General features: G+C 36.5%; 1 protein-coding gene across 1 annotated transcript in view; it reads right to left on the bottom strand.

The window, feature by feature from the left end:
• Positions 1 to 733: 733 nt before the first annotated feature.
• LOC139729349 (neurotrimin-like) overlaps positions 734 to 11,153 on the bottom strand; it is a 38,732-nt gene continuing 28,312 nt past the window's right edge. Inside the window, exons 7-12 of the mRNA XM_071640281.1 lie at positions 10,019 to 10,116; positions 8,141 to 8,289; positions 6,731 to 6,956; positions 2,655 to 2,705; positions 1,786 to 1,836; positions 734 to 876 (exon numbers count right to left, since the gene is read on the bottom strand). Coding sequence (XP_071496382.1) covers positions 734 to 876; positions 1,786 to 1,836; positions 2,655 to 2,705; positions 6,731 to 6,956; positions 8,141 to 8,289; positions 10,019 to 10,116 — 718 coding nt within the window. The remainder of the gene's footprint in view (positions 877 to 1,785; positions 1,837 to 2,654; positions 2,706 to 6,730; positions 6,957 to 8,140; positions 8,290 to 10,018; positions 10,117 to 11,153) is intronic.

Here is an 11,153-nt window from a genome sequence, read left to right as displayed (position 1 = left end):
AACCCCAACCCTAACCCTAACCCTAACCCTAACCCTAACCATAACCATAACCAAAAACCCTAACCCAACGTTTTTCCCATAGGTTTAACACGCGCCATGCCCCAATCTGTGCCGTCTTAAAAAAAAAACGCCTCCTGGCACTGGATCTAAGTCTACGTTCAAGTCATATCTTCTCATATCATATCTGGAATGATATGTTATTCTTTATTACACATTTTCATTTTCAGAATCACAATGTGGTTATTTGTTTGAATATTAGTTTTTACGATGGTATCATATCATTTGAACCATTTGGTAGAGTCCAGACCTTTTTGTTGTTCGCAAAATAAAGAGTGGGAACTTGGGTGTAGACTAGACAGTACTTGAGCATTATGACGTTTGTTTCGCGTACATTCCCACTCAAGCCATAAAATCAAACAACCTCAGCACCATTATGACGCTTAAACATGACCATTGTGACGTCACAATAAAACAACGCAAGGTCACTGCGCCGAATATTCAAGTCGAGCGCATTAAACAGTGCGCTGTCAGGATCCGTGCAATGGCGGCTCCCACAACGGGAAATGGCAGCTCCCTCGCGCGGCTGCCTCCCCACTGGACTACGCCCTCTTGTGTTATAATCTCTTTGAGCGCTGGTCACATGACGCGTCCGGGGAAGAGTCACCCCGCGAGCATCTTAACAGACACCTTCGCGGAGTAGCCTCCAGGCCGTTCGCCCGAGGCTACCTCGTGTCTACCCAGGTCGATCGCAGGGTAAGATCTCGCCGGAGGCTACCCCGAGTCTGTCCACTGTATTGCGTCTTAGCAGACACAATTTTCCCCGGGGATTGTCGCTGGGTTTCGAGGCTACCCCGAGGCTACCCTGCATTTTGTGGCCTGTTCAGACGGGGCTGTAAAGACTAGCACTATAAGACCCAGTCGCACGACTGGAAACTGGCACGGATAGTGACGTGCAGTGTGCGGTGAGCTTTAGTTGAGTTAGTCACAATGACAATTATACTTGCCAAGACAGTAGAAAATTTGGCCATGCGTTTTCAAAGAATACGATAAAGATTTGAAAACTGGCACCAGTTGGTAGCTGCCCAAAACTCTCCAGAATATGCCACAAACAAGCTTGAAAGTCAATGTGTTAAAAGCATTTTGTGAATTGAAGGTTCTGGACCCCTCGGTGCCACCAAGTACGACACAATGTCCATTTGCGAAAGGTATGTACTTTATTAAACTAGCGATAATTTGACCATGCACATTAAAGAAGAAAATAATAAGGCGGAAATTGGCCCAACTTTGGCCCTCTGGCCCGCCTTCCTGCGATGATGCATACCATCAGCTCTATCATTTCATAGATCAGAAGTTCACGAAACTGGGTTTACGCACGACGGACACCAGACGATGAATGATCGCAATAGCTCACTAGAAACATACTCTACTTCTTTCTCTGCAATTCACTCACTTTATACGCATATACCAATCGTAAGACATGATGTGAAAGAGAGAGAGAGAGAGAGAGAGAAAGATAGCATTATCCAAATCTGATTTAATATTATAAATGACTATTTATATTTACGCGTACATACCAATAGATATTTTATGAGTTTATTCATAAATAATGATCTTTACTTAATCATCAAAATTAATTACCTTTACATACAATGGTATTCACTTCAGCAACATACATTATCAATGATAATATTACTCTAAAAGCTACAATCATATGTTCATTATGTTGTTTGATCATTCTTTGCTTACATACCTGGTACATGATATCTTCGTTGATACAATACTTACGTGGACAGTCTGGATCACGTGATGTAGGAATGAGTGTGGACGTAGTACCATCTGTATCAATCAAAACGAGACGAAACATGCCAAGACTTTAGTATGCTGAAAAAATATTACAAACGAAAAAAAGATGATGACTTTTTCTCAGCACTGTTAGGATAACCTTTAAATTTACTAAGGAGCTTTTACAATTTACCCTTTCTATTGAGTTTCTACAGTGTCCTCATATATATGCGTGAAAGTTATAAAAGTGATAACCCATCAAAATCTTGAAACCACATTTTATTTGGTAAGGTGAACTTCACAGTTATTATGGTTGTCATATCTATAGTTAGTATTTTCCATAATTTGAAGTGTAAAGAAAGAAACAATTTTAATTCAAGACCTTTTGCTACTTGTTGTTCAAAGTTGTGACTCTCTTACACACTCAATCCATTCAATGTCCTATCCGACGGACAGAATGTTATGGCTCGGGGCGGTATGATTACACACAACATTCACACATTGCTTAACAATAGCCCGAATTCATGAAGGTGGTACAATCTTTGTCCATGGTCCATGGTGTATGGGGCGCCAAGTTTCGCATGAAATATATCGAGTTTTGTATGGGGTACCATGTGTCGCATGGCCTCTTTCGTTACGAAATAGGCCATGCGACACTTGGCGCCCCATACAAAACTACGGTCTTTGTCCATGAATTAAACCATGGACAAAGATTGTACCACCTTCGAGCCAATTGGATCAAAATCAGTTCGGGCAGATTGAATCAAGCGCGAGTCCTTTGAATTTCTCGATAAAAGAGCTAACAACTGGAAAACACTACCGCCCTTTTATATTTATTATAATTATAAAGTGTATAAAAGCACATAACCCACCAATGCACTGGCCATCAAACAGCTGTTGCAGTGGTTCCTGTTGATCGTCATCTGTAGGGTACAGAAAAATCCATGGGAATTTGATCAATTGTTATTTATGCTTTGTTTTGAATATAGTGTATACGATATGTCCTTCGACAAGAGGAAAAGAAAAGCACATAATATAAATTACACATAATTGCTTCAACGTAATATTAGTGGATATGCATTGTGTTTTTAATTAATCAAAAAATGTTACAATATTGTATCATAAATAATTGATAAGGCATGCAATTTAAAAATCATGATTATAGGTTTTCTTTATGATTACAGAGAAATAGTTTATCTTGCAGGAACGTGTGTGAAATGACATTGCACATTCACACGTATTACACTTCCTATCATGGAAAGAATTAATCCTTTCGGATTTCTTAACTTTCAACAATAATTCAGTTTTAAGGTGACTAATCATAAACCTAAAATTGGCAATCAGTATGGAACAATAGCAAAATAAAAAATGCAATTGTCATAATTTTGTCAATAGCAAATGAACACAAAATGAATAACTGGATCTTGCTTGGGATAAAAAACTTTGATTTTCCTTAACAATCATTAAAATAGATTAATAAATCAGTTAACATACCATTAGATAAACGGAAGAATGATGGTGTTATAAAAGAAATTGTGTAGACCTTTATTGCTTGCTACGAATGTGTTAACGCACATACACTTCTCATTCATAATCGGGGACTGTTAATAATTCGATCCGTTGGTCGATCATTATTCATTCACTCAATTGTGACCCTGCGTCACAAAACCAACAAAAAGTTGCCAGACATAGATTTTTAGTTAAGGGCAAATTCTTGAAAGAAAAAATCCCCAAACTTTTAGCTTTAAAATTACGCATAACTCAATTCAAATGAACTCTCCAAACTAAATATTGGAAAGAAAGCAGACACTCTGGAAAATGTGTGCTTGAAAAGAGACCCTTGTATGATCCCTAAATGTAATATCAACGCTAAATGTAATAATCGACCCTAAATGTAATACACCTTAACCCTAAATGTAATAACAATCCTAAATGTAATACATCTTAACGCTAAATGTAATAATCGAGTCAACCCTAAATGTAATAACCGGAGACAACCCTAAATGTAATACGTGTCAACCCTAAATGTAATAACAACCCTAAATGTAATACATGTCAACCCTAAATGTAATATCGACCCTATATGTGATACTCTTTAACCCTAAATGTAATATCGACCCTAAATGTAACACATCTTAACGCTAAATATAACAACGACCCTAAATGTAATAACAACCCTAAATGTAATACATTTCAACCCTAAATGAAATACCGACCCTAAATGTAATACATCTTAACGCTAAATGTAATACCGACCCTAAGTGTATTACATCTTAACGCTAAATGTAATAACCCTAAATGTAATGCATTTTAACGCTAAATGTAATAACAATCCTAAATGTAATTCATGTCGACCCTATTTAATGTAATACATTTTAACGCTTAATGTAATTACGCTCCTAAATGTAATACACCTCATTATGGGGAGTTTAACCGAGGCAGAATATCGGGCAAAAGGTCAGGGGGTAGGGGATATGACGCAACTTTCTATAGCAGTCAAGAGCAGCAATAGTTGGATAGATTTGCTTTTGTTGTTTACCCAGGTAAAGATCACACAGTTCCTGTGTTTGCTGCAAAGCTAATTAGGTCCCTGTGACATAGTTCTTAAATCTATTACCTTTATCATACAATCACACAAACATTTTTGTTCAGACTTCACTTAAAGTCTTGCAAAGAATTTTTGCCCATTTTTTTCTTTTTCAACAAAACTGTAAACAATCATGAACACTGAATGACGATTGGACTACGTTAAGATTTATTACATTTAGGGTTGAAATGTATTACATTTATACATTTAGGGTTACGGTGTATTACATTTAGGGTCGTTATTACATTTAGCGTTAAGATGTATTACATTTAGGGTCGATATTACATTTAGGGTTAAGATGTATTACATTTAGGGTCGATATTACATTTAGGGTGAAAAAGTATTACATTTAGGGTTGTTATTACATTTAGGGTTGACATGTATTACATTTAGGGTTGTCTCTGGTTATTACACTTAGGGTTAAAATGTATTACATTTAGGGTTGACTCGATTATTACATTTAGCGTTAAAATGTATTACATTTAGGCTTGTTATTACATTTAGGGTTAAGGTGTATTACATTTAGCGTTGGTATTACATTTACGGGTGATACAACCCTGATGTTAAGAGTCTGTTCAAGCGCGTAATCTTACTAAACCGAGCTCTGTGGGATGAAAGGGACCAAAAAACAACAACAAAAAACAGGATGTACAACTTCATAGCGACATCAATAAAGGGATTATCAGAGTAAATTGAAATTAATCATGGTCCAATTCTGTCCTTGACTTCTATATACCAAGTTGAAAGCAATACCATCATCTCTGTGAAAGTTTTAGAGTTGAAAGTAGGGAGTGTGTACAGTGGTTTTAAGAAATGAAGACACAACTAATCACACTACAGTGTATTCTACAGAAAAAGTATTCTTAGAAACTGTCATAAAAACCCCATTCCTTGTCGGTTTATGATCCCAAATTTTAGAATGTATGAATGCAGAAGAAAAACTGCTCTTTCAGCAAATAAAACAAAGAAAGCTCAAATTGCCCATTTACCTGCTATGAGTTCTCACACAAAACAAGTGCGTGCGACTTTTGTTGCTTTTGTGCATGATGCACAGTCACAATTCATGAATAAATCTATCAATCGGTGCACTAATCAATAAAATCATATTCATTTCTCTTCCACATCATTCTGATAGAATAAGAAAAGGAACAATGTCAATACCAATACTTACGATATACTGTTTAGCATTCACTACACTGTAAAAACATCGGTGTTAGATTCAACACCACGGGTGTTAAATCGAACACCGATCAAACTTCAATAAAGGACCACACCCACAGGTGTTAAAAATGCACTGTGATGGTGTTGAAAAGTGTTCACCTGACACTTCGTGGTGTTAATTTGACACTGTATCTGGTGTTATTTTGACACTGTACTGGTGTTAATTCAAAAATGACACCACATGGTGTTGATTTGATATTTGCTGGTGTTAATATCAATGGTTTAACACCCGTCCAGCTTCAATAAGGGACCACACCAGCTGGTGTTACTTTGGTGTAAATTTATTTTCACATTTCTTCAAAAATCTAGTATTTTAATATAAGATTTTTGATCGTCTTGTTTAAATTAAAAATCAACAAGAAGTGCAGTTACTAAGAAACTCTTCAAAAAACAGTTTAAAATTTGGAAATGACACCCGTAGGTGTTAATTTAACACCATAAATGAGCACCGAAAATTTAACACCAGCTCGGTGTTCACTATTTAACACCGGACTTTTTGCAGTGTAGACAAAATACGACATGAAAACAGCTAATGTCATTCAGCACTATTCGTTGGTTGAGACAGGATGATTTTCAGATTTTTACATTTGAACAACTATTTATTGATTGGTTATAATGAGTACAGAGTTACAGAATTTGTGATGATTGGGATGAAGGATTTTGTTTTATTTATTACAATTTGCAATGAACAAGGGTGATGACATGGCAGTCTCACCATAGGAATGCATGAGCTGGGACTCAAGGAATCACAACAAAAGAAGAAGGCATGCACAGATGACACACAAGTTGACTTGCAGCAAGCGGAATTGTGATTTCTGAAATAAACTCAATTTCTGAAATGTGTGAGGCTACTGTGTCATCATTGTTCAGTGTAATTTGTTTATGGTTTTTCAAAATATCTTTCTTTTTTTTCTTTTTTTGCTAAAGAAGCACAATAAATGCCACAAATAAATGCATGGAGCTGTCGATTTAGGTACTATGTATACATAATGTGAATTTCTGAAAATCGTTTGGAATGCCCCTATAACATTTGTTAAACAGCTGATCCCGGGTATATACCAAGTAAAAGAAAAATAACTACATTTTCAACACACGTCGTATGAAAAAAAAAAAGATCGAACAAACCGTTGTTGAACTCACATTCTGAGGTATTAAATCGGAAGAAGGGGGTGCAGTCTCCAATTCCGTAGTCGTTGACAGGACAGACTCTGACTCTGTACTGGCTGTCGGGCTGTAAGTCTGTCATCCTATAACACGTTGTAGCGCCAGGGGCCGTTTTGGTCAGTGGGGGCGAAGGAAGAAGTAGTACCTCCCCACTCTCAATCACGATACAAATGAACATGGCATAGAAAAGTGTGGTAATAATCTAGAATTGAAGAGTTTTATTGCAAAATGAGCTAAGTGCCATTTTCAAACATTTTAAAGTACGTTCATCATCAGATAGAGCAAAATTAAATATTTCGAGTAATACCTCAATAGTCTTGAGACATAACAAGGAATATTGAGGAAGTTATCATGTAAAATTTGATTATTATTTTCTATGTTTTTTTTTCAGCAGCTTTAATCACAAATATCTCAACTTAACAAGAATGGAGTTAGCTCGTTTTGCGATAAAACTCTTCAATTGTACAGTGGGTTATAGCATAGTATAGCATACTAGATTATAGTGTGTTACTGTGTAATTCAAAGGTTTTGGTTCCTGATATTTAATTTACATTCTTACTCTTAATCACAATCATTGCCAAATCTGGTGACAAACATGTCATGTGTTTCAGGAAGAAGATAAGAAAATGCAAAAATTGTAAAAATGAGGCCCCAATTTGGTCACCCCCACCGCAAACACAAGTACACACACACACGCACAAATAACAGAGCCTAACCTTGAAATTGCCATAATTATACTAAAAACGGCAGTCATCAATGTACTTTACTCGAAGCACTAACTTATCTTATCATTCATGGTTCTGAATCAAAAGATTTGCAAAGATTCCCCAACTAGGGAGCTTTGTCTTCCCTCCCCCATGGGGCGTAGTGCCCCAGGAGGGCCCCCAATACACATTTATATATACAGTGTATGTTCAAAGAACGATATCTGCCAAGTTGGTGAAAATCTGACCATGCACATTCAAAATGTGTAGATGAAAATGTTAAAATTAGGTCCCAACTTGAACCCTTTCTCCTCAAATCTACCATGGACGCACTAAATAAACGTAATGATAAACGATGTTAATCACATAATAGAAAAATGTATAAATATTCTTATGCCCTCAAGAAAGGGAAGATTATGATAAAACATACAATTGCAACCACAGTGATAATGACTTTCATATTTGGCTAGACTGTGAAAATGCGTTTTTGGAGCAGAATTGAATTCATTGATTTTTAGTAATTTGTCTCACATTTTAGGGAAGATAAGTCTATAAAAGAGAGGCATTATTATCTGTTGATGTACAAATGAAGATAATAATGTGAGAACACCTACATGCTGATGGCAATTAAACAAAAATGCTCAAGAAACAACAAACAAAACACGGGCTCTTTTTTTTTTACCTCTGTGATTTCTATTCGCTGCCGCTGGATGCTGTAGTGGGTGACTGGTATCGGGTAGGGGTGACTGGCTGGAGACCACTTGACCAGAAAGGTGTGCCGCCGAGTGCCCTGGGAATCTTCATTCGTTATCGTCGGTTGTCGCGGCCTTCCTTTATTTGTTTGTTGTTGATGTTGTATTTTGTGGGAGGGGGAGGAGGTAAGCCAGTTTAATAGAAATGTATCATTATTTAATGACGACTCAAAGAGAAAGACTCACACACACAAACATAAACAATCACAGTTAAAAGGATCGTATAGTTTTGGTTGAGACCTAATCTCAGGTTTCTAACATTTTTTTGTGTGTGTGAGATAATGAGAAACCTCTTATAAAATATGAAAAAGCATGTAATTCTATGAGGAATTCAACGTTTATTCGATGAAAATTGGTTTTGAAATGGCTGAGATATCCAAAAAACAGCGATTCTAATAAAGTGTGGGACCCACACTTTATTACGATCGCTTTGTTTTACTTTGTTTTTGGATGTTTCAGTCATTCCAAACCCGATTTTCATCAAAATAAACTTTGAATTCTTCCTAAGATAGTATGTTCTGTACTATATCATGTGTTTTCTTGGTATCTCGCAAAAAGTTAAAAGCCCAATTCTCATCTCCACCAATACTGTACCATCCATTTAACCCATTGTGTACTTTTGAGTGGTTATGGGGCCGGAAATCACATAGCGTTGCACACACTGTCCAAAGTCGGTGGCACAATTAAAAAAAAAGGGTTAAGAATGATTCTGTGAAAGCTATCAGTAGGATGAGGCAAATACATATTCGGAATATATCAGAAGAAAAATAAAATATTTATAAGCTTAGTTTTAAACACAATGAAACCAGTAATGATGAGAGAAATTAGAACGAGAATAGAAAGACAATGTTATATGGAACACAGAAAAAAAGTTAGGAAAAAAAAGAACAATTATTACCGAACGAATTGTTGAACCTCTAATGCACGATTGTGTTTGTACCACTCTCATTTGACATCGGTAAGATTATATTATTTTGATTGTGTGTTTTGAATGAAATCCTGAACAAATCTTCAGACGAGGTAAAAGAAAAAACAACGAAGTAGGGGAGAGTTAGTATGGTCTATGTACAATCCCACAGAGAGGCAAGAATCGGTCCTGTTTGTTTGTTGCCCGTCTTCGAGATATAACTTTCCAAACTGTGAATATACCATGCATCTCATTCCAATGTACACCAGTTTATTGTAAAACTTTTTTCCCTAAACAAGACAACTTGAGATCGGATTTCTGATACTTTAAAGTTACTGTTTACAATTGGGAGGAGTGATTTAGAAAATGGTCAAGTGATCACATTTGATTCGTGTCTACAGTTCAGTTGTACCACAAAACACCATATCATACAAATATTTTGCAATAAAGCCACCAGTAAATTTAAGGATGCATCATTAATTTTTTCAATTTATCATAGGTGTAGACGGTTTATTCTACAAACAATTCTAATACAGACTATTGTTCACTTTTTTTGAAACAGATTAATGGATGCCGTTAAATATATACCAAGTCTGCACAAACAAACTGAAAAAAATATTAACAATTTGGGAGAGAAATACCAACTTCGATCTTCTAAACTGTTATGACTGTGGTGACATTTTCAGGGTCAGAAATCATAGGGCGGTTTAGAAGAAGATGATAATTCTGCAACCAACCAGAACAATTGTATAATTATTATCAAATAGGGCATGAATGGGGAAAATGAATACATAAGACATAAAGACTTGATGGATTAAGGAAGCACGTGACTGTGCAAGTAGATGTGTTGGCTAACATGAGAGACTGAGTAAAGGAACGCTTTACACAGTCTTGCCCTTACCATGTAGCTCCACTGTTGCCTCGGCTGTGCCTACGACGTTGGTCGCTACACAGGTGTAGTTTCCGTAATCCTCTGGCTTCACCGTCTTAAAGATAAGTCTGGAAAACGATCAGACGAATTTAACAATTATAACATGACGTCAATCTTCTACATTGTGTCGTACACAATCAAGGATCATTCTAAAAGACAAATGGATGGATTGTCAGTTTGTTTGTTTGTTTGTTTTTAGAAGATCGACATTAACTTTGTGGAAGACGATTCGAAATAGGTGTCAGCCAATCCCAAAGTTCTGGTGCCTTTGATTGGTCCTCGAGAGTATTATAGTCCTGGGCATTGCCAGCACAGGTACGTAGAAGTGTCACTCTTACCTCCTTTTTGGCCCAATTAACTGTAAATAATATGGGGATACCCGTCTAGTACCAAGTAGAAAAGTCAGCAGTAATAATGTCAGGTTAAAAAAAAAAAGAAAACAAAAATATCAGGGGTTAAAAATACCAGACGTAACATATCAGGGTTAAAAACGTCCGGGGCAGCATTTGACAATATATTTTCCCGCGATATTTGTACCCGTGACACTTTCACCTCGGACATTTTTACGGTTGACATTTTCCACCAGACATGTTTTCTTTTCACCCTTTTTTTCCCGCCGACTTATTTCTTAACATTGAAGCCTAGAACACCTCGTCTACCCATGGCTGGATAATTGCTGCATATTTTCATGCCAGACAATATCATAGCGCAGGGTTTTTCACTAAAGTGAAACAGCTTTGTATAATGATTCTCGGTTTAGAAATACTTTCTTAGATATTACAATACCTCTGATATTGCATTTTGTAATAGTGTCATCAACGCAATCGTGTTCTACTGCCCTGAAGACGAATCTTGATTAAATTCATTCAATAGGAATACCACTTTTTTTAAACAAAAAGCGGTATAGTCTTCCGTGCCATAATAGAAGTGACGATTTCTATTTGAGGGGAGCTGCGGATTTTTTTTTTCCTTTTAAGGGGGTGGTGGGAATGGTGGAGGGATATTGTCACACGAGTTGATAGAATAGCAGTATAGCATCAAATTGCAAATGTGCAATTGGAACATGCTTTCTTGTTCCAATTAATAATGATTACATTAATAATAA

The sequence above is a fragment of the Diadema antillarum genome, unplaced genomic scaffold, assembly GCF_040938485.1.
Source record: "Diadema antillarum isolate AM-2024a unplaced genomic scaffold, OU_Dant_1.0 scf00000020, whole genome shotgun sequence".
Taxonomy (NCBI): domain Eukaryota; kingdom Metazoa; phylum Echinodermata; class Echinoidea; order Diadematoida; family Diadematidae; genus Diadema; species Diadema antillarum.
The sequence above is the reverse complement of the archived record's forward strand: the minus strand, read 5'-3'. Positions and strand labels throughout refer to the sequence as shown.